Source organism: Triticum aestivum, chromosome 3B (assembly GCF_018294505.1).
Source record: "Triticum aestivum cultivar Chinese Spring chromosome 3B, IWGSC CS RefSeq v2.1, whole genome shotgun sequence".
Classification (NCBI taxonomy): Eukaryota; Viridiplantae; Streptophyta; class Magnoliopsida; order Poales; family Poaceae; genus Triticum; species Triticum aestivum.
Genome location: NC_057801.1, coordinates 601,820,704 through 601,843,978, shown reverse-complemented (window position 1 = coordinate 601,843,978; position 23,275 = coordinate 601,820,704). Strand labels below are relative to the sequence as shown.

General features: G+C 49.4%; 1 protein-coding gene across 2 annotated transcripts; it reads left to right on the top strand.

Annotated features, from left to right (window-relative positions):
* The first annotated feature begins 4,237 nt into the window (after window positions 1-4,237).
* On the top strand, window positions 4,238-23,269 carry LOC123071208 (probable LRR receptor-like serine/threonine-protein kinase At1g06840). Of its 2 annotated transcripts, XM_044494722.1 has the most exons (21): window positions 4,238-4,768; window positions 5,668-5,769; window positions 6,210-6,357; window positions 8,158-8,229; window positions 8,581-8,652; window positions 15,418-15,561; window positions 15,654-15,725; window positions 15,838-15,909; window positions 16,235-16,309; window positions 17,633-17,701; window positions 17,935-18,003; window positions 18,070-18,141; window positions 18,292-18,378; window positions 18,459-18,527; window positions 19,600-20,096; window positions 20,737-20,889; window positions 21,199-21,485; window positions 21,706-21,757; window positions 21,969-22,219; window positions 22,372-22,506; window positions 22,668-23,269. In XM_044494722.1, exons 2-21 carry the CDS (start codon window positions 5,670-5,672, stop codon window positions 23,016-23,018), a joined length of 2,847 nt encoding a protein of 948 aa, XP_044350657.1. In that variant the 5' UTR covers window positions 4,238-4,768; window positions 5,668-5,669; the 3' UTR covers window positions 23,019-23,269. The 2 variants fall into 2 exon arrangements, with proteins under 2 accessions (XP_044350657.1, XP_044350658.1); XM_044494723.1 differs by lacking the exons at window positions 4,238-4,768; window positions 5,668-5,769 and having other exon boundaries at window positions 8,158-8,200.
* The last annotated feature ends 6 nt before the right edge of the window (window positions 23,270-23,275 follow it).

Below are 23,275 nucleotides of genomic sequence, written 5' to 3'. Positions count from 1 at the left end.
CCCGACGTCGCTTATCCTGCACCCCCTCAAATTGGATCAAGAGAGGACAATGGTTAGAGCAAGAAGTGGCAAGGTGAAGGACTCTCGCCACTGGAAACATGTCACGCCATGCTTTATCCACACATGCCCGATCCAAGCGAACTTGGACATTACGGTCGGATGCCTGGCCATTATTGTATGTGAAGGGGATGCCGCAGAAACCGAGATCCTCCAACTCACACACCTGAAGGCAATCTCTGAATGACGACATCTGAGATTCAGAATGTAGGGACCTGGAAAGATGCTCGTGCTGCCACACGGCTTCATTATAGTCACCACAAACTAGCCAAGGCTCTCTAGAAGTCGCCCGAAGCCTACACAAATGTTCCCACATACGGTACCTGTACTCCACTCTCGGTTCACCATAAACAAAAGTACCTCTCCAAACAATGCCAGTACACCCATCCTTGACACTAACATCAATGAATCGGCTGTAAGAATCCAGAACTATTACCATCAGCGACTCATCCCAGAAAAGGGCTAAGCCGCCACTTCTACCATCACTGTCGACACCATGGAAGCCCTTTATGAAGGAAATATGCCCTAGAGGCAATAATAAAGTTATTATTTATTTCCTTATTTCATGATAAATGTTTATTATTCATGCTAGAATTGTATTAACCGGAAACATGATACATGTGTGAATACATAGACAAACATATAGTCACTAGTATGCCTCTACTTGACTAGCTCATTAATCAAAGATGGTTATGTTTCCTAACCATAGACATGTGTTGTCATTTGATTAACGGGATCACATCATTAGGAGAATGATGTGATTGACATGACCCATTCCGTTAGCCTAGCACTTGATCATTTAGTATGTTGCTATTGCTTTCTTCATGACTTATACATGTTCCTGTAACTATGAGATTATGCAACTCCCGTTTACCGGAGGAACACTTTGGGTGCTACCAAACGTCACAACGTAACTGGGTGATTATAAAGGAGTACTACAGGTGTCTCCAAAGGTACATGTTGGGTTGGCGTATTTCAAGATTAGGTTTTGTCACTCCGATTGTCGGAGAGGTATCTCTGGGCCCTCTCAGTAATGCACATCACTATAAGCCTTGCAAGCAATGTAGCTAATGAGTTAGTTACGGAATGATGCATTACGTAACGAGTAAAGAGACTTGCCGGTAATGAGATTGAACTAGGTATTGGATACCGACGATCGAATCTCGGGCAAGTAACATACCGATGACAAAGGGAACAACGTATGTTGTTATGCGGTTTGACCGATAAAGATCTTCGTAGAATATCTAGGAACCAATATGGGCATCCAGGTTCCGCTATTGGTTATTGACCGAGAATAGTTCTAGGTCATGTCTACATAGTTCTCGAACCCGTAGGGTCCGCACGCTTAACGTTACGATGACAGTTTTATTATGAGTTTATAAGTTTTGATGTACCGAAGTTTGTTAGAAGTCCCGGATGTGATCACGGACATGACGAGGAGTCTCGAAATGGTCGAGACATAAAGATTGATATATTGGACGACTATATTCGGACACCGGAAGTGTTCCGGGTGATTTCGGAGAAAACCGGAGTGCCGGAGGGTTACCGGAACCCCCCCCCCCGGAGAGTTAATGGGACACATGGGCCTTGGTGGGAAGAGAGAGGGGCGGGCAGGGAGGGCCACGCACCCCCTCTCCCTCTGGTCCGAATTGGACTAGGAGGGGGGGCGGCGCCCCCCTCTTTCCTTCCCCCCTCTCCCCCTTCCTTTCCCCTCCTAGTAGGAGTAGGAAAGGAGGAGTCCTACTCCTACTAGGAGGAGGACTCCTCCTCCTGGCGCGCCCACAAGGGCCAGCCGGCCTCCCCCCTCCCTCCTTTATATACGGGGGCGGGGGGGGGGGGGCACCCCAGAGACACACAAGTTGATCTACGGATCGTTCCTTAGCCGTGTGCGGTGCCCCCCTCCACCATATTCCACCTCGATCATATCGTCGCGGAGTTTAGGCGAAGCCCTGCGCCGGTAGAACATCATCATCGTCACCACGCCGTCGTGCTGACGAAACTCATCCCCGAAGCTTTGCTGGATCGGAGCCCGGGGATCGTCATCGAGCTGAACGTGTGCTGAACTCGGAGGTGCCGTACGTTCGGTGCTTGGATCGGTCGGATCGTGAAGACGTACGACTACATCAACCGCGTTGTGCTAACGCTTCCGCTTACGGTCTACGAGGGTACATGGACAACACTCTCCCCTCTCGTTGCTATGCCATCACCATGATCTTGCGTGTGCGTAGGAAATTTTTTGAAATTACTACGTTCCCCGACACTTTAGGCCTAGCCTCCATCGCAATTTTTCAATCCTCAAAGACACTTGTCTAGTCTCACAAAGGAAGACTAGCTTGGGGTTATTGGCTTTTGAGAGGGCCAAAACCTCATGAACTGTCCAGCGCCCCCCCTCCCCCCCGGCAGTTCCAAGAAAGGATATTCATTGCATCCGACGGTCCTCCTCGAGGGAGGCCGCCGATGTATCATTGGTATCATTATCCTTTGTGAGTTTTGCCCGCTTACTGCTTGAAGAGCTACTAGTAGGTGAGTTACCCTTGCCAAGATCGTTCCCACTACCGTCGGTAATGGCAAGTACTGGCTTCGGGGAGCCAGGGTTTCTATTTACATCCACCAGAGCACTATCCATGTTCAACCTCTTCCTTGCATCCCTATCCACTTCCATCCTAGCCCCTGAGTGTTTCAAGGGGCTTGTCGTTGTGTCCAACGTTTCCGGGTCAATCCCTTTCTGACTAGGGTATGGAGTACCTGCAGGGCTGCCCTTCTTCTCCGGTTGACGAGGACCGGACGACTTACCCTGATTGGGATCTAACCTTGATCTGTTCGGGCCATCAGCATATAGCCAATCCCCATACTTGAGCTTTTTTTTTCATCATGAACTCCCAGCCCACACTCCTTGTGCTCATGACCAATCAGACCACAAACCTTGCAGAACCGAGCCAATTTCTCATAACGTACCAAGTAAACCTGCCGCTCCTTGGCACGGACAATGCTCATAAATTTGTAAGGGGCTGTTGGATATCATGGTTCACCCTCACCCTTACGTAGTCTCCACGGGTATTCCCATTCAGGTGCATCTCCAGAATTTCACCAGCCCCCTTCAATAGTTTCTCAACGATGTTTTCCTTACAAAAGGGGTTTGACAGCTTATGGACCTGAAGCCAAATCGGCATATGGACGAACACAACGTCCTCAGCTCTACTGAATCCATCATACGGGCATAGCAGCACCGCCATGTTGCGAAAGAGTCATGGCCCCTGCATCATTCTGCGTTCCCAATCCCCCAAGCAAGAAGCTTAGACAACAAATCTATTAGGACCAACAGGCCAGAATCTCACCAGTTGCGCAGGGTTCCAAGCAGCCCTCATATCCTTGTAGAAGGCAGATGGAGAGAAGTTTTTCTCGATATGAACCCTAGCCAGGGCTAGCCATCGAACGCTTTCCTTGATCTCCGGGTCATCCTCATCAATTTCCACATCATTAAACTCTTCGTCATTGAGATCAAGCTGATCGAAGAATTCTTCCAGATTAGGGTTTGCCGCCGCCGCCGTGCCGCCCCTCGTGGTCGAGTTGGCATCCGCGGGAGAAGCCATCGTAGTGCAGACTAGGGAACCACCAACGACGCAGGCCGACGTCTACGTAGATCGCTAGAGGGATGAACTCAGGGCGACCGAATCTCCATAGAGGAAGAAAAACCTAGCCGTGGGAGCGTAGGGGAAAAAGAAAGTTGCATATGATAAGAGATTGCAATCAAAGGACCGCTTTCCCGCACCTCATTTTCGAGCGGTTTAAAACATGGATTGACATAGACCTCATCTTTAATTTACTTTTTGTACCGTGAAGGCGCAACTTCTCCGCAATCCGCAGTGCAACTTTTGTTGCACCATCGGCGTCACCTCAGCAGCCACATCGCACATATATTAGACCGTCCATCCCATCCCAAGAACAACCGTGTCGCCGTCAAAAAAAAAAAGTAAAAAAAAAAAGGAGAGCAGCCGTGTGGAGAGCGCAGCGCTACTAGTCAGACCGAGGTCAGCATGGCAACCACAGGAAAAATCACCACCAACCAACCAGGCCAAAACCATGGCCCGGCCCCAACCCGTCGCGTCGGATGATGGCACGGGTGCGAACGGGAGAGGCAACCGCAACAATCCACCCCGACACTTTCTCCCTCGAGGAAACGAGAGATTTGCGTGGGGGCACCGGGCACGCGGTCCCGGCAAGGCAATCCAGGCTTCCGGGAGGTTTGAAAGTCCAACCCCGAGCCATATCGGCACGGGCAGCAGCGGTCGCCCACCCGTTGAACCGCGGCGGACGCCTCCTCCCTCCTTCCTTCCTCCTCCGCGCCACCCCGACGCTACCACAGTCAATAGAATAAAGCCGCGCGAATAAACTACTGGCGCTGCTGCTTACTAGTAGTGCCAGCAGTGGCACCGGTCAAGGCCCTTCGCTCCTCCTCTCGCCCCCCTCCCACCTGTTCGTCGTCCGAGCCCCACCAACCCACTCGCTCGCTCGCCGCTGGCCGTGCCCCGGACGCCGCAATCGTGAAGGAGCGGGTGGAAAGCGCCGCTGGGCGGCAGCAACAGTGGCTTACAAAAGGCGGAGGCCCCCCTTTCCCTAGCGGGTAGCAGTCGCCGTCGGGGAGGGAGCGTCCGCGTCCGCATTTGCTCGCCCGCGCCCGACCTCTCCGGTCGCCGTCGCCGTCCTCGGCCAGGTATCCATCCGCCATCCCGCCCGCCGTCCTCCTCCTCCTCTCTGCTGTGTCGGCCGAGCTGCGCTGAATCAATTCAGTTCAATTTGCTGTTTGGGAGTGGGGTTTGAGGCCGGTTTCTTCGGTTGGTTTGTTACTGTCTCTCTTCCCCTCTGCAATTCTTTCTTCGCGATTTTTCTGCCGGGGAAAGGAACTCACTGAATTTCCGGTCGCGAGTTCGCTACAGTTTTTTTTTCCCCTTCAGAGTAAAGTTTCAGTCTGCAGGTTAAGGTTACAGTTTTGTTTCCCCTCTCTTCTTCTTCTTCTTCTGTCCATTCATCATAGTTTTCTTGGTTCCTTCTCATTTTTGGATTCTCGTACTTTTCCATTTCCACCTTCCATTTTTTCAAAGGTAATCTATCCGTGTGTGTCTGTGTGTGTGTGTGTGGAAACTGAAAACTAACAAAGTAACTTTGGGAGATGCCGGTGATATCAAGGCCAATACTTTGCGGAAACGTGCATGCTCTTGCCGTGACAAAATCCACCTGCTTTTAGCCCTTTGTTTACCACCCACTCTGTTTACCTTGTGCGCATACGCGTCATCGACCTTATTAGCACGTCGGCTCCAAGTCTGGATTGCTGATTAGGATGGTCTTGTTGTCACTGTCAATGCTTTAATTATATTCACCCGCGGTGTTTAACAATTAGTAGTATGCGAGTTGCCTTATTTTTCTCTGGTCAATGAAAGAGAGTTGCTTCATTTTGATCAACCCTCCCTCCGGGCCAAAGCAGAGCTGGGTCAGGCACGTTGTTAGTATTTGTTCTTAGAATCCGGTTCTGTCGAAATGCTTTCACAACTTGCTTCTTCGGAGGCATCAATCTTTTGCCACTGATACCAAGCTGCTCCTAATTCTTTTGAACAGACATGGCCAGCTTCGGAGGGTTCCCGTATGCGGCAATCCTGCTTGTTTTGTGCATTCTCCATGTGGACGTCGTAAGGGGACAAATCACTCACCCTACTGAAGGTAACCTCTCTAGTTGTTACTTGGAAATTGCTCATCCCAGAAAAGAATTTGAATTGGCTCCTGATTGGTCACTGTCAGCTTATCGAAGCATCGGATCCCTTTAACTTCTACATGCCTTGCCTGCACAGATTTAGTTAGATTTATTTGTTTGTATGTTTGGACATATTGAAAGTACCTTTGAAGAGCTCATTCTTCTCATCTTGTGAAGATTCCACTTATGCGATGTATACTCCAGTAGTATTCAGTTATGCTGATGAACTAATCAAACTAGTTCACAGACTGCACCCTAACCATACATATAGCTCTCAGTGATACACATATTATTCTAGTAGTAGTTAGTAGCCTAGTGGACATGAGTTTAACTACATGATGATTTTTGTTGAGATCACACATTAATATTATCCTGCTGAAGACTAAATAATTGTCTCTTTTACATGCAGTAAGTGCTCTCAATGCTATCAAAGACAGGTTAATTGATCCTATGAACAAGCTGAAGAAATGGAATAGAGGAGATCCATGCACATCAAATTGGACAGGAGTCATCTGCCACAAGATACCCAATGATGCATATCTTCATGTAACAGAGCTGTATGATTGACACACCATCCTTATTTATACCGCACTTTCCTTTTTTTCTCCACCATGTTAATGGTTACCCACAAAAAAGGTATTCCGTGTACTTGTACAGTGAGCCCTCTGCTGAAGCAACTAATCTTGCAAGTCGTAACAAACTGCTGCTCACAAATAATAGCAACAACCACAAAAGGAGCTCCCAAGTTAAATTATGACTGAAATATCAATCGTTGTTACCTAGAGATCTTCCACATCTCCAATTTTATTTGAAGGATATTACCGAAAAAGGGTTTCCCCCCGCTTTGTATTACAAAGCACCAACACCGATACATAGGAATGCTCGGGCGAGAAGCACAACAAGCCCAAAGGAAAGAGAAAGAACAAAGAAGAAGAAAGAAATGCCAACAACGGCAGCGCGACAAAGCGCGGATGACCCGCCACCGCTGCGCCCTCCGAAATTGACCCACCACAGACCCAGGATCCAACCCGCCGCGTACCAAGCAGCACCTCCAGCAAGGGATGCGACGTCGACGACGCTGCTGCCCGGACGTGTCCTAGGGTTTCCCCCGGCACGCGAAAGGAAGTGGGGGATGGATACATCCGACACCCTCCAAGAAGGGATGGTGGCAACCTCAGCTGTCACCGCATCGGAGCCGGAAGAGAGCCGGCAAGGGATTTCTCCCGCACTCCAAACCCCACCGCCCAACCAGGCCGGAACCAACCAGCCACCTCGCCGCCCACCAGCATGCGCCACCGCGGTCTTGACGCCACCCACGCCGCCTCACCGAGATCACCACCACGAGGCCAAGAGGATGGAGAGAGACGCACGAGGCAACAGGAGCAGCGGCACCGGAGCCACGCGGGAGGGAACTACCTCCACCGCCATCGTGCGGGAGGCCGAGTCTCCGGCACCGTCGCGGTCGCCGTCCGGACGCAGCAGCAGGGCATACCAGGCCACCCCTGGCCCGGCCAGGCCCGATTTGGGCTCGTAAAGCCCCGCCGGCCACGCTGCAGCAGGGCGGCACCAGCACCGCCAACATCCACCCGCCCATCGCCGCTCCCCTGCCTCCCGGAAGCCACACCGACAACCCTCCCCGCCGCCGGCCCGCCCAGACCCAGTTGGGGCCCAAAGGGCCCAGATCTGGGCCGAGCGGGCGCCGCCAGATCGCATCGCCGCGCCGCCCCGCCGCCAACGGCAGCGCCGCCGCCCAGAAGATCCCCCGCCACCATGCCGGAGAGCACCGCCGCCGTGCCGGACCGCCGCCGCCTGGGAGCACCCCGCAGCGCCGCACCGCCCCGCGTCGGAGCGACCCGCGAGGGGAAAGGCCAGAGGCCGCCGCCGCCAGCGCCGCCCGGGCCAGGCCCGGCGCCGGACGCCAGCGACGGCGGCAAGGAGAGAGGGGAGGGGGAGGGCTCGGGGAGGAGGGGCCGGAGGCGCGACCGGTCGCCCGCGGGGACTACGCGGTTGCGGGAGCTCTCGCTTTGGGTCGCTGATAATCGAAGGATATTTTCTTACACCAAAGACTGCTACACTCAAACTTTGTACCAAACCTTACAAGTCACCAAATTCCCCCAATATTTAACACTGTTTTTAGCATTACAGTACTGTACTCCTCTTGTTTACTGTTTCAGACTAAGTTTGCAATTCCTGGCCAAAATAGTGGTCATTGGCTGATGCTTTTATTGCTTTAACCTATTCTGTCTCTTAAAATCTGCTTGTTATTCATTTATCTATCATTTCTGTATAATGCATAATATAATGATCATGTGTCATATTCCCTTCTGCTTAATAATGCATACCTTTTGCCCACGTAGGGAGTTGTTTAACATGAATCTTTCTGGAACTTTGGCACCAGAGGTTGGTCTTCTGTCTCAGCTGAACAAGTTGTAAGTATAAAAAGCTGCTAACTGAATTTAGTGCATTCAAGTGGTTCTTTAATATTACCTGAAAAACAAAACATGTTTTCCCCCAATATTGCACATCATGGCCTCCACTTAATGTTTTCTTGCTGGAAGGGACCACTTCATGTTTTTTTAATGTAAAGTGGCTTTTGAGCAAGACTCGGATTCTCTGGCAAAATAAGCTTACTAGAGTGACATATAACAAGACAAAAGAATTGATAGATCTTGTCCCATTTGAACTGTTTCTTTCTTTATTCTGCATCTATGCTTTTCAGGCTGTTCCATTAGGTACCCAACATATATTGAGCTAACTTCTATATTTTTCTGTTTTGGAAGGGATTTTATGTGGAACAATTTGACTGGTAACATCCCGAAAGAGATAGGCAATATCACAACACTCACTCTTATGTAAGTTCCTCTTATCTAAACTAACTTTTGTACTCTTTTTTAGTATGATATGACCACGGTACTGTTTATCTTGCAAGGCTACAGAAGTTTAAGCACTGAACCCTGCATGTTGAAAATGGCACAACATTTACCGTCCTTTTCTCCATCAAAACAAAAATATGGGCCCATGTATCTGATTCAGCATTTGGGGTTAGCATTTGTGTTTTGGTCTCATCCTTTTTTATTGTTTACACAGGCACAGTGGTCCAATCTTCTATTTTTATTAAAAAAAACCAGTAGATGGGCTAAAACAACGTGGCTTTGGACTACACATATTTTCTCTCAAATATACGTGTACACTAGCACTGAGCCCATGCGTTGCTACAAAACCAGAAGATAGGGAGTGACATGGATGATCGTTGGGGAAGCATTTGTGTCGTCAGGTCACTGCATGGTTCCAGTGAGGGAAAATAAAGCAAAAGGATGTGGGGGAAGTTGCAGACAGAGATGCCCCGGAGCAACTGAAATGGCCATGTGAGAGCCATTGTTGAAGAGAGATGAATTTCCAATTTTGAAACATCGGGGGGGGGGGGGGGGGGGGGGGGGGGAATAGGGGAAGAGATACGGCCCGAGGAGTGGTTGGGTAAGAAAGAAGGTAGCAGGACGTATGAGGTCTTTCGTTGCGTTACAATTAAGTAAAATTGTTCGCTCCTGTATGCTACAGTATACCCCATGGAGAGTTGGTTGGGTGGAGGGCTCGAACCCAGAGAACTATTTTTAGCTGGTGTCTCATCCTGCATTTGTTTAATTGTGCAATTTACATGAGTGTTGCGAGTAAGAACACAGTGTACCACATCTTTGAATCTTTCCTCGTCTTGTGGCAATATTTGTTGTGTGGGTTAATGTCCTTACTCTTCTATATTCACTTTTATCCAAACATAAATATGTGCTATTGGTAGGGCTAGGGTTCCTACCGGCTCTACTCCGTAGGTTATACGGGCAGAATAGCGAGGGTTGGGGGCGAGGGCGGCGGCTCCGGCGTGTTGGCGCCGTCGCGAGGAAGAAGAAGGCCGGCGGCGGCTAGGGTTTGGTGCGGCTAGGGTTCCGGCTCCTCTGGAGCCGGGCAATATGATAGAACTATCTTTATTGCTTAATCTCAAACGATGTCTTACAACTAGTATTTATAACTTTAGCCTAAGATAACTTTCCTAAAATAATTTGCCTAAGATAACTTGTGGGTCAAGCCCCTAATACTAAGGCCCGGTGGGCCTCTTTTGGTTATAGACCAAACCGGTCATAACATCTCTCCCCGCCTGCGCAAACAGCTCGTCCTCGAGCTGAAAATCTGGATAGTGTTGGCGGAATTCTTCATGCTGCTCCCAAGTAGCCTCCTCCTCCGGAAGGCCTGTCCACTGAACGAGGATGAACCAGACGCCACGACGAAGCTGTGCCTGCAACACCTTTGCCGGCTCTGGAAGAATGCGTCCATCGGCGATGGGAGGAAGCGCCGGAGGAGCCGTCGGTGGCTCGCCACGGAAAGGCTTGAGCAGCCCCACATGGAAGACGTCGTGGATGCGAGCGCGAGCTGGAAGCTGAAGACGATAGGCCACCTTCCCAATGTGCTCCAAGATAGGGAAGGGCCCGGCGTAGCGTGGGCCGAGCTTGCGCCTTGCTCGCGGGTCGAGTGACTGCGTAGAGCGGTGGAGAAGACGCAGCCACACCCAATCACCCATTGTGAACTCCGCCTCGCGATGATGATCGTCGTAGTAGTGCTTGGCCAACTGCTGGGCCTGAAGGAGACGCTAACGAACCTCAGCAAGCATCTCGTCACGAGTGCGGATGAGTTCACCCGCAACCTCTGTCCGAGCTGTCTCCGGATCCACCGGAAGGATAGGCGGGGGTGGTCGCCCATAGACCACCTCAAATGGCGTAGCGCGCAGGGCGGAGTGATAAGAGGTGTTGTAGCAGTACTCCGCCCAAGAAAGCCAGTCCACCCAAGCGCGAGGCCGATCACCTGTCACACAACGCAAATACATGGCAATGACCTTGTTAACCACCTCGAACTGTCCGTCCGTCTGAGGATGGAACGCCGTACTCAGGCGGAGCTGGACACCCGCCATCCTGAAGAGGTCGCGCCATACATGGCCCGTGAAAACTGGGTCCCGATCACTGACGATCGAAGTAGGAAATCCGTGTAGACGGACGATGCCGTCGAAGAAGGCCCGAGCCACTGATGCCGCCGTATATGGATGGCCGAGCGCGATGAAGTGGGCGTACTTGGAGAAGCGGTCGACCACCGTGAGGATGACCGACTTGCCACCCACCTTGCGAAGGCCCTCAATGAAGTCCATGGATATATCCGCCCAGACCTGAGATGGCACCTCCAAGGGCTGGAGTAACCCGGCCGGCCTCAGTGTCTCGGTCTTGTTGCGCTGGCATGTCTGACAAGACCGAACCCAGTCGCGGACCAGGGCGCGATCGCCAGGGATGTAGAAGTCGATGCGAAGACGATGAAGGGTTTTCTGCATACCCTCATGGCCCGCCGAATGGGCGAGCTGTAACACCTGGTGACGGAGATCATCATGCGCCGGAACAAAGACCCGGCGCCCATGTAGGAGCAGTCCGTCAGAGAAGCGCCAAGGCTCCTCCAGGTCGCCGGTCGTGAGCTGCTGCTGAAGACGGACGGCGTCGTCGGCCGTCGCAGTGGCGCGGCGAATGTCGGCGAAGAGGCCGAACGTCGGCCCAGAGCGTATGCACAGGGCCGCCCCGGCGGACTCGTCGGTGGAGGAAACAAAGTCGGAGTCGCGACGGGACAGTGCGTCAGCCACTGTGTTAAGGCGGCCCGGTCGATACTCGACGGAAAAGTCGAAGCCGAAGAGCTTGCTGATCCACTGATGCTGCGGCACGGTCGACAGCCGTTGATCCAGCAAGAACTTTAGGCTGTAGTGGTCGGTGCGAATGAGGAAGGACCGGCCCCACAAGTACGGCCGCCAATGACGAACGGCCTGTACAAGACCATTGAGCTCCCGCTCGTATGCCGCCAGCTTAAGGTGACGTGGAGCGAAAGGCCGGCTGAAGAAGGCGAGGGGCCCATCGCCCTGATGAAGCACGGCGCCGAACCCTGCGCCTGAGGCGTCACAGTCCACCACGAACGGGCAGTCGAAGTCGGGCATCTGGAGGACGGGGCCCGTCGTGAGGGCCCCCTTGAGGGCCTCGAATGCCGTTGTCGCCTCGTCGTCCCAGGCGAAAGCGTCGCGGCGAAGCAACCGCGTGAGGGGTGCCGCGATGAGCCCGATCTCCCGAATAAATTTCCGGTAGTAGCCGGCGAGGCCGAGGAACCCGCGGAGAGCCCGCGGCGAGTGAGGCGTCGGCCACGCGGAGACGGCTGCCACCTTGTCGGCGTCCATAGCCACCCCGTCGGCGGAGATGACGTGGCCCAAGTAGGCCACCGAAGGCGTCCCGAACGAGCACTTCGAGTGCTTAAGGTGGAGGTGGTGCGCTCGAAGCTCGTTGAAGACGATGGCGACGTGCTGGAGGTGCTCGGCCCAAGACGCGCTGTAGATCAGAATATCATCAAAGAAAACGAGCACAAAACGGCGTAAGTAGGGCCGGAGGACGTCGTTCATCAGAGCCTGAAAGGTCGCTGGGGCGTTGGTGAGGCCAAAGGGCATCACCAAGAACTCGAAGTGGCCGTGATGAGTCCGAAACGCCGTCTTGGCGATGTCATCCGGGTGCATGCGCACCTGGTGGTACCCCGACCGAAGGTCGAGCTTGGTGAAGAAGCGCGCCCCGTGTAGCTCATCGAGGAGCTCGTCGACCACCGGAATAGGGAACTTATCCTTAAGTGTGATAGCATTAAGGGCACGGTAGTCGATGCAGAAACGCCATGTGCCGTCTGACTTGCGGACGAGAAGCACCGGCGCAGTGAACGGCGAAGTGGAGAGCCAGATGATGCCGGCTGCGAGCATGAGCGCACACTGCCGCTCCAACTCATCCTTCTGCAACTGCGGATAGCGGTAAGGGCGGACCGCCACCGGCGCGGAGCCTGGCAGAAGATGTATACGATGATCATACGTGCGGGCGGGCGGCAGCCCCTGTGGCTCGGTGAAGATGTCATCATGCTGCTGTAGGAGGTTCTCCAAGAGTGGGTGCTTGGCCGTTGCGGTGGTCGCGGCCAGCTGGAGGGGTGGTGAGGGTGCGGTACCCCCAATGCCGTCCCACCGAATGCGGCGGCCCAACCGCCAGAAGGTCATCTTCAGCGCATCGAAATCCCAGAGAATAGGACCAAGAGTGCGCAAGAAGTCAACGCCGAGGATGAAGTCGAAGCAGCCCAAGTCGATGCCAGCGCATGTGATGGAGAAGTGCTCGCCGCCGATAGTGATGGGCACGTCACGGGCGAGCCCATGGCAGTGGAGACGGTCGCCATTAGCGACTGTGACTCGCAACTGCTCGCCGCCGGTGGGCTGTAATGCAAGGCGCCGCATGGTGGTCTCTGGCAGAAAGTTATGAGTGGATCCCGTGTCCACGAGGGCCACTAAGCGCTCGCCCTGGATCATGACCGGTAAGAGCATCGTCCGTTCATCACGGATACCGGCCAGCGCGTGTAGGGACACCACGAGGGCGGTGGCCGGGGCGGGCGCGGGCGCCGCTGCGGTCTCCGCAAGGGCTGGGGTGCCGAGGCCATCCTCCAGAGTCTCCTCGCCCGTCTCGTCTGACGTCTCCAAGTAGAAGAGGCGGGGACAGACATGGCCCGGTGCATAGGGCGCATCACAGTTGAAGCACAAGCCCAGGCGCCGGCGTTCCAGCTGTTCCGCCTGAGTGAGACGCCTAAATGGCCGCGTCGGAGCCGAGGTGGCCGCCGGGGCGGCCGTGGATGGCGTCGGTGCTGCCGGAGACGGCCGAATAGGCTGTCGGCCCCCACGTGGCGCGGATGGACGCGTCAAGGCCTGGGCGCGTTGTTCGAACGCTCGGGCATAGTACATGGCCGTCTGAAGGTCTTGGGGCCCCTTCATCTCGACGTCCACGCGAATGTGGTCGGGAAGGCCACCGATGAAAAGCTCCGCCCGCTGTAAGGCCGTCACACCGGGCGCGTGGCACGCCAGGGCCTGGAAGCGGTCGGCGAAGTCTTGTACCGTGGAGGTGAATGGCAGGCGGCCCAACTCGGCCAGGCGGCTCCCGCGGACCGGTGGCCCAAAACGAAGAAAGCACAACTCCCGGAAACGATCCCACGGGGGCATGCCGCCCTCGTCCTGCTCGAGGGCGTAGTACCATGTCTGGGCGGCCCCGCGGAGATGGTAGGAAGCCAGCCAAGTGCGCTCCGACGCAGGCATGCGCTGTCCGCGGAAGAACTGGTCACACTGGTTGAGCCAGTTAAGCGGGTCGTCGGAGCCGTCGTATGTGGCGAAGTCGATCTTGGCGAACCGGGGCGGCTGCTGGTGTGGCGCGCCCTGGCCCACTGCCTCGGCGGTGCGGAGGGCGGATGATGGTGCGCGGTCCATGTGGGAAAGCCCGGCGTAGTTCCCGGTGGCGCCCGACGCCTCGGGCTGCAACGGAAAACCGGACGGTGGACGAGCCTCCGGGTAGGCCGAGGACGGCCCGTGGAGCCAGCCGGGAAGTGGCGAGGGTGACGACGGGAAGCAGACCTCTTGGATCGGAAGCCCGCTCGGGGACGACCGGCCCAGGTTAGGGCTGGGCGGGGGCGGTGGAGGACCCTGCTCCAGGGCCGCTGGCAGGGACGGCGCGGCGGAAGACGGCGCGGCCGGCGCAGTCCAGGTGAGCCACTGCGGCCCCGTGGTGGCGGCGAGTGGCGCGGTTGGCGCCAGCTGCGGCGGCCATGGTGGCCACAACGGCGGTGCGGCCACCTGGGCTGGGAGCGCCGGGTAGCCTCCGGTGACGGCCCCCGGTACCGAGTACCACGGCAGCGCCTGCTGAGTTGCGGCCATGGCTGGATGGAGTGGTGGCGGCGGCCCATAGGGACTCGCCAGGTAGAGACGGATGCCTTGTACCGCGGCGACGAGGTCGGTGAGGACGCCGGCCATGGCCTCCGTGGTGAGCTGCGTCTGCGGGGGAGGTGATGGCGGCGGCGTAGGTTGGACGGGGGCTGGTGGCCGCCCGTGGCCCGGCGCGGTGCCGGGTGCCTGGAGGGGCGGCGCCGAGAGCGACGCCGTGACGCCCGCCAGGAGCGAGTCCGTGGTGCCCGGCGTGGAGGCAGCGGCGGTGGAGGAGTTAGCGGCAGCGGCGGTGGTGGAGTAGACGGGTAGCGGCGGTGGTGGCGGCGGTGGATGCGGAGGTGGAGATGACATGGTCGAAACCCGGGTACCTGATACCAAATTGGTAGGGCTAGGGTTCCTACCGGCTCTACTCCGTAGGTTATACGGGCAGAATAGCGAGGGTTGGGGGCGAGGGCGGCGGCTCCGGCGTGTTGGCGCTGTCGCGAGGAAGAAGAAGGCCGGCGGCGGCTAGGGTTCCGGCTCCTCTGGAGCCGGGCAATATGATAGAACTATCTTTATTGCTTAATCTCAAACGATGTCTTACAACTAGTATTTATAATTTTAGCCTAAGATAACTTTTCTAAAATAATTTGCCTAAGATAACTTGTGGGTCAAGCCCCTAATACTAAGGCCCGGTGGGCCTCTTTCGGTTATAGACCAAACCGGTCATAACAGCTACTGTCTAGTATTTTTCTTCAATTCTAGCATGGAAGATGAGTAGAATTTTTCGGGATACAAGTAAACATTCATAACCCTTCGTAATAATCTTCACTGTTGCTACCTCATTTTTATGCAGAACTCTGAATGGTAATCAACTATCTGGTTCCCTACCAGATGAGATTGGCTACCTCCAGAAATTAAACAGATTACAGATTGACCAAAACCAAATATCTGGACCCATACCTAAATCATTTGGTAATTTAACAAGCATGAAGCATTTGTAAGTTTCAGGATCATAATCTTCTCACTTTCATTCCTACGCTGCCTCTTATTTAAGCATTGTTATAATCTTGACTCTTCTTTTATCTCTAGTCACATGAACAATAATTCATTGAGTGGGCGAATTCCAACTGAGTTGTTCAGATTGCCTGTGCTCCTTCATCTGTAAGTGGGCCTCTGCTTTTATTTTGAGTTCTGAGCTTTTTTTTTTCTCCCTGTTATGCATTATTCAGCATGAGTTTGTGTTTTAAATTGTCTCATACTATTAACTGTGCAGGCTTGTGGATACCAATAATTTATCTGGGCCTCTTCCTCCAGAATTAGCGGAGACACGTAGTTTGAAAATACTGTAAGCCCATCTTATATACCCAATGAGATTTCTTTGACATAGAGAATGTGTTCTGGTTTCTCTCAGAGAATATATGTATGCTGGTTGCCTGATGGTTACTTTAGTTTTGCTCATCTGAGGTGATTAAATAATGCTGCAAATTTCAGGATTATATTATGATATAACTTTACTGGTGTATTAAATGTCATTTAAATCTAATTTATTCTGCCTACTAAACAATAACAAATATTTTTCTCACTCAGAATGCTTCTCTCCATTAAGATTAACTTGATACTGCTATCAAGCTAATAACATGCATTTCTTATCTGCATCTTTCTACTTCTAGTCAGGCTGATAATAATAACTTCAGTGGAAGTTCCATCCCTGCTGTATACAACAACATACGGACACTTTTAAAGCTGTGAGTACAACACCTTTCTTCATACCGTCCTATCCTTTATTTTAGTGTTTGAGTAAGATGCAGGGGACTGCATATCATACATAATCATATTAAGAAATATGCTTACATAGGTAATCATAAGTTGAGTGAATACAAACTTTGTTTGAAATGTATGTGTCGAGACTTGAGATATGAGTAAGCCAGAACCATATCTGTGCACTGAGGCTTCAGGTGTACTAGTGTACTAGAATCCAAATTAGCACCTCCGGAAGTATTGAAAAACTCCAATGGAGAAGTCGGTAACACTAACACAACCTGCATCTAAGCTTGTACTCAAGATCTTATATAATCACGGAGAAACAAAAAGGGAAATCATGCTATGGATGCTGGATAGTACTAAACTAAAAGTTCTTCTGGGTATGTACTATTAGCAGGATTTGTAGTTTTCGTTTCTCGATGTGGATAATTCAGATATGAAAAACTGAGGCATGGTAGATGATGTCTTCTGTGTCTGTTGTGGAAAACTTTTCAATTTTTTCTTGACTTCTAGACATGCTAATATTTTGGGCATCATTTAATTAAGAAGAGAAGTTTTCTAGTTACAAGTTGTTTGGCTGTGTGGATTACATGATGCAGAGGCCGGAGGTTATCCTCCTCGAAATTTTTTTTACAAGAGCTGTGCAAAGATACTCCAGGGTCTGATAAAAGGGAATAAAGCATTGCTCTCATGGCAAGCATATTAAAGGCTACTCTCATGGCGGTTCATGAAACCGGTGGTGTAATGCACTCCGCCAATGCTCGGTCCCCACCATGATGTCTAAAGCCACTGCCTCATATCGCAGTTCTTCCCCTGGAAGACCCTCATATAGCAGCCAGATCAGGATGCACTCGGTCCACATCTCTAGAGATCTCTATGATTGTAGTTACATAGGTTATTTTGTTTCTCTCGAGGGGCAAGCGTTTGGATGGACGTAATTTCTTTTGGGTTTGTTGAGTTCAATAAAAAGTACTCCCTCCGTTCACTATTATAGGATGTTCTAACTTTTTTCTGTTTCGGATGTATATAGACGCATTTTAGTGTGTTTGTCCACTCATTTAATTCCGTGTGTAGTCCATATTGAAATATTCAAAACATCTTATATTTATGAACGGAGGGAGTATATCTTAAGTATTTGTGGACAAGTGCCTATCCAATTAGGCCCTGTTGGATAGGGGACTTTTTCCCAAATACCTAATATTTTCATTTTGTATGAACTGAATCTCAATAACGTGCATTCTCTATCATACTTAAATTCAAAAATGGAGACATATATTGAAGTTCATAATCCTTTTTCATCTCCCCAGGAGTCTTAGGAATTGCAGTTTGCAAGGAGTTATTCCTGATCTAAGTGGCATACCCGACCTTGGCTATTTGTAAGTCCAGATCAAATAAATGCTGCACTTCATTTTTCATTCTTACTGTTTCTGACCCTACTATCAGAGATTATCCTTTTTATTGTTAGTTCATAGCACCAATTTTGGAACAATTGCTTTGTCCAGAATATGTTTTCTAAGTAATTATCTTTTAATAAGAAGATTAGTCATTCAGCTTATGATATCTAGGAGATTATTCACATCTCTTTGCTAATTCTGGCATCCACCTGCAGGGATCTTAGCTGGAACCAACTGACAGGATCTATACCAACTAATAAACTCGCTTCAAATGTCACCAAGATGTATGATGCTCTTAGTAACTTTTTATACCTTTTAAAATAACCAAATTAACTTATATTTTCTGACAGTGATTTGTCGCATAACTTTCTTAATGGAACTATTCCGGCAAACTTCTCCGGGCTGCCTAATCTTCAGTTCTTGTAAGTAACTTGCTTTTCTGCTTAGTGAAAAGATGAGTAAAGCTTTTGCACAACCTCTAAAAAGACCGGTCCTACTTTACAATTACAAGTATGTCTGCCAGCACTATGCTATTTATTTTGTTAGAGATATATGAAGAAGTCGTTTTACAGGTCGTTTGAAGCGAACAATCTCAGCGGCGCTGTTCCATCGACAATCTGGAGTGGTATCACTTTTACGGGAAACAGAAGCCTTCTTCTGTATGATACTCTTTGTGTATGTACTTTCTACTAATCTGTTTGTGGTATGCATGTGTAATGTATTCTCTCCAATAATGCAGGGACTTCCAAAACAACATCCTTGACACTATTCCAGATGCATTTGAGCCTCCAAAAGCTGTCACTCTACTGTATGTTCTTTGCCATGGAAAATTTCGTTGACAGTTTGCACTTCCTGCACATGCATACACATAGCCCAGGTTCAGCTGTATAATTTGTTGGGAGTATGGAAATTTGATTGCTACTAGCTAGTGCATACTGATAAAAGAAACGGATTCCTAAAAAATGATTCCTCATAAAAGAAATATTAAGGTTAATAAATATCAAATAATACAGACAAATATAATATTGATAGAGAGAACTCCACTCTAACCCATGAACTTGCCCATGGGTTCACATTACAAGCCTGAAATTTGGTTCAGTTTACCCCCCTGAACTCGGAAAAACGTTCACAATACCCTCTCCTTCTCAATTGAGAGTTTTACCTGTTTCACTCTGGTTTCATGTTGGTCAACAATGCCACGCCAGACTCCCTCACTCCCCCCCCCCCCTCCACTATGCTACGCCATCTCTTTTCTCTCGTAGGTAGATTTTTTTTTGAAAAAATCGAGTTGTGCAGGAAAATTGTAAACATTCCAGTAAATCAGAAATAATTCAGTGACAAATCTGGTAAAATTCAGCATAAATTGACATAAGGTTCGAGAGAAATTTGTTGTTTGAGTTCCAAAACTGAAACTGCATAAAAATAATGAAACAATTCTAGTAAATCAGGAATATTCAGTGACCAATGTGTTAAGATTTAATCTAAAATTAACATATGGCTTGAGAGAAACCTTATGTTTTAGTTTGAAGTTCAATTTTGGGTCCAAAATTCAAACTGCACACAAAAAATTGAAAAATAAAGCAGTAATCAATAGTAATTCAGTTACAAATCTGTGAAATTTCATCTCAAATTGTCATAAATTTTGAGAGGAACCTAGTGTTTTTGTTTCAAGTGCGAGGAGAGAGAAAATAGATGATGTAGCCGAGAGGAGAGAGAAAAGATATGTTGTGACAGAGAGGACATTGAAAAATCTGCTGAATAGTCTGAAACCGGTCTGTTGAGAAGGAAGGGGTATTGTGAACATGATCAGAGGAGCTTTATAAATCAAACCATTTCTCTTTCTGATGTGACAAATAATCGTTACCATCATTGTGCTGCAGGCTTTTTGGAAACCGCGTATGTGACACTTCTAATCCAGCTCGAGCAGCCGGACTTTGTCAACCCACATTTGTAAACGACGCACCATCTGGACATGGGCCACAAGTTAGTTTGAACTGCGCTCCTTGCCCGACGGATAGAAATTATGAATACAGTCCATCATCCCCTCTACCTTGTTTCTGTGCTGTGCCTTTGGGAGTTGGATTTCGGCTGAAGAGTCCAGGGATCGCAGACTTCCGCTCCTACAAAGAAGCCTTTGAGATCGACTCGACCTCTGTATTGGACCTGAGTGTTTACCAGCTATACATTGAGCAGTACACATGGGAGGCTGGTCCAAGGCTGAATATGCATTTGAAGTTATTCCCAAATAACACTAATTTATTCACGATATCGGAAGTTATGCGGCTCAGGCAATTACTTGCTGGATGGCAAATTACTCTATCAGACATTTTTGGTCCGTACGAGCTTCTCAATTTCACGCTTGGTTCCTATGCAGATGGTATGTAAACTTCACTTTGCACCAAGGGATGCCATTCGTAATTCTAACATACTAGTGTGTTCCTTGTCTGTATTTATTTTTCTAAGACAGGCGATGGGATATTAGCAGAACTTCTGTTGCTGTTTATATGCTAGTAGAATTAGAAATCCATGAATTATTAACTGATTCTCCTAGCACATGGAATAATATGCGTTATTATGTTATTACAAGTGTTTAGCGCTATTATGTTAAATATTGATAAGTATTGCATGCAACATAATAATATTATTATTTTTGCCTTCATCTGCCTATATGCCATGAATTTTATGGTGTTTTTATTAAGGTATTTTTCATAACATGAAAGTTTGAAAATGGGCGTACCCTTGTTAATATCTCTAGAATTTCTCAAAGAACGGTCCTTCACGAGGCGCTTCGGAAGGTAAGGGAGATTGAGGAATTTAGGATCCATACCCTAATATGTTTCCACGGAAATGAAAAATTCTGAGATCTTCTCAAAAGGCATACTAACTTAATGAGGAATTAGATTATATTTTTCTTATTTTAAAATTCACCACTCGATGCTTCATACTTGCACTGAAATACTCCATCCAGTTCTATGATCCACTTGTTTATTGTTTTGCCTCTGTTTTTTTTTTTGCAGATTTTCCAACTGTGGTGTCATCAGGTTTAAACAAGGGCGCACTAGCTGGGATTTTGGCAGGAACAATAATTGCTGCTATCGCAGTTTCAGTGGTTTCTACACTTTTTATAGTGAGAAGACGCTCAAAACGTCGAACAGTTTCGAGGCGGTCATGTAAGTCGGTATATTTGTTTAGCAAACATAGCTTTTCACGTGCTGTGTATTAAAACCTTATTGTCTGACAGATTAGAAATTCCTCGCTGCTTTATCTGGTCACTGGTGCTTAGGAGCATCTTTATTTTAGTATGAAGTTACTCTTTTACAGTCTTTTTGTAATACTGGAAATTGTATTTAAGCTGTGAATTTATCACATCATTTCTGACTTGACCTCATCAAAATGCATTCCATGGCAAGTAAACTTTGAAATTGCAGTGGACATTAAAATTCAATCCACAACATCTGAAGAAGTTGATAATTTTGCAGTACTGTCGAGGTATTCCGTCAAGATTGATGGTGTGAGATCCTTCACATTTGAAGAAATGGCTACAGCAACAAATGATTTCGATGATTCAGCTGAAATTGGTCAGGGAGGTTACGGAAAAGTCTATAAAGGAAAACTAGCTGATGGAACAGCCGTTGCAATCAAACGAGCACACGAAGATTCTCTGCAAGGTTCAAAGGAATTTGTCACAGAAATAGAATTGCTGTCAAGATTGCATCATCGTAATTTGGTATCTCTGATTGGCTATTGTGATGAAGAAGATGAGCAGGTGTGTCTCAATTTACGAATCATTTACATAGGATAAAATATAGTGTTGAAATTCTCTCACAATCCCGCACATTATGTTAGAACAATATATTCGTTATGTTGTGCTAAACGTGCTTATGGTTAGGGTTCTCCAGTTACCTCAGAGTTGGTGAGCTTATAATATATGGAAGAGTATCTGCAGATTGCAGTAATTGTTGCTCATAAATGATTGTGTTTTGCAGATGCTGGTGTATGAATTCATGCCAAATGGCACTCTACGTGATCATCTTTCTGGTGAGTAAGCGGGAAGTTGCACATTCAAGTTTTCTTAGCTTCTTTTCGCCCCATATGAACATCTTTGTGTAGTTGAAGTCGGTCATTATCCCAGCCCGTCTCCCGGAATTTATAGTTATTGTGTTTATCAGTGATGCATTTTGGTATATCGTGTTCTTTTGTTTGATCGTTGATAAAATGAAGTCCTAATCTAATTTAACACCTCCTGCAGCAACTTGTAAAAGACCTCTTAACTTTGCTCAGAGGTTGCATATTGCACTGGGTGCTGCAAAGGGAATCCTCTATCTACACACCGAGGCAGATCCTCCTATATTTCACCGTGATGTTAAGGCCACCAACATTCTATTGGACTCCAAGTTCGTAGCGAAGGTGGCTGACTTTGGTCTTTCAAGGCTTGCTCCGTTCCCAGATATTGAAGGAAAATTGCCAGCTCATATATCCACTGTTGTTAAGGGCACCCCAGTAAGTCTCATTGTCAATGTACCAAGATCTGCACCCACAACAATCTACTTACTGCTGTTCCATGCCACACAATAGGAAACAGCTGAGCATACTTACTCAACTTGTAGTGTGCAAGTTTGGCTCATCGTATCTATCCTGTTTCCTTTTGCCAGGGATATCTTGATCCAGAATACTTCTTAACTCACAAACTGACAGAAAAAAGCGATGTGTATAGCCTTGGTGTTGTACTGCTTGAACTATTGACCGGGATGAAGCCAATCCAGTTCGGTAAAAACATCGTTAGAGAGGTACGGAGGTTCCCACCCTGATCCGTATCTAATGTACAGTTCAATTTAACTGTTTGCAGGTGACAAACAGGGTACACAGCCTTACATTTTAGCTTTTGAGAATCTTGTTTGACCGTTCAGTAGTTTTACTAGTGACCTATTTAACCTGATCCTTAATGTAGGTGAACACGGCTTACCGATCCGGAGACATTTCTGGAATCATCGACAGCCGAATGTCCTGGTGCCCTCCGGAGTTCGCCACGAGGTTCCTCTCGCTGGGCCTGAAATGCTGCCAGGACGACACCGACGCGAGGCCTTACATGGCCGAAATCGCCAGGGAACTCGATGCCATCCGGAGCGCTTTGCCCGAGGGAGAAGAGCTCATGTCTGTAACCTCCATGGAGATGAGCTCCTCAGGCACGCTGACCCAATCCACGTCGAACTCCTTGATAACGACCACCGGGGAGCATTTCGATATATCCCACGCCTCCAGCAGCGGCGTCCCTTCCAGAATGGCGATGAATCCTCGCTAGCGTCGCCGCGCCGATGTTCTTCGCTTTTGTAAATGGGTGTGGACAGTAGGCGTGCAAGTGATAGCTTTGTAGAATTAACGCTGGTCCGGCCTGCCCGGCGGTTTCTTCTTCTGTACATGAAGTGGGCGTTGTTGTTGATGATGTGTGTTTGAAGATCAGGGGGTTAACTTATTGTAGGAGGTGTATTTGGTAGACACTGTTGACGAGTGCACGAATGATGAACGCTAACTAATGCTTTTCAGCTATGATCATATCTT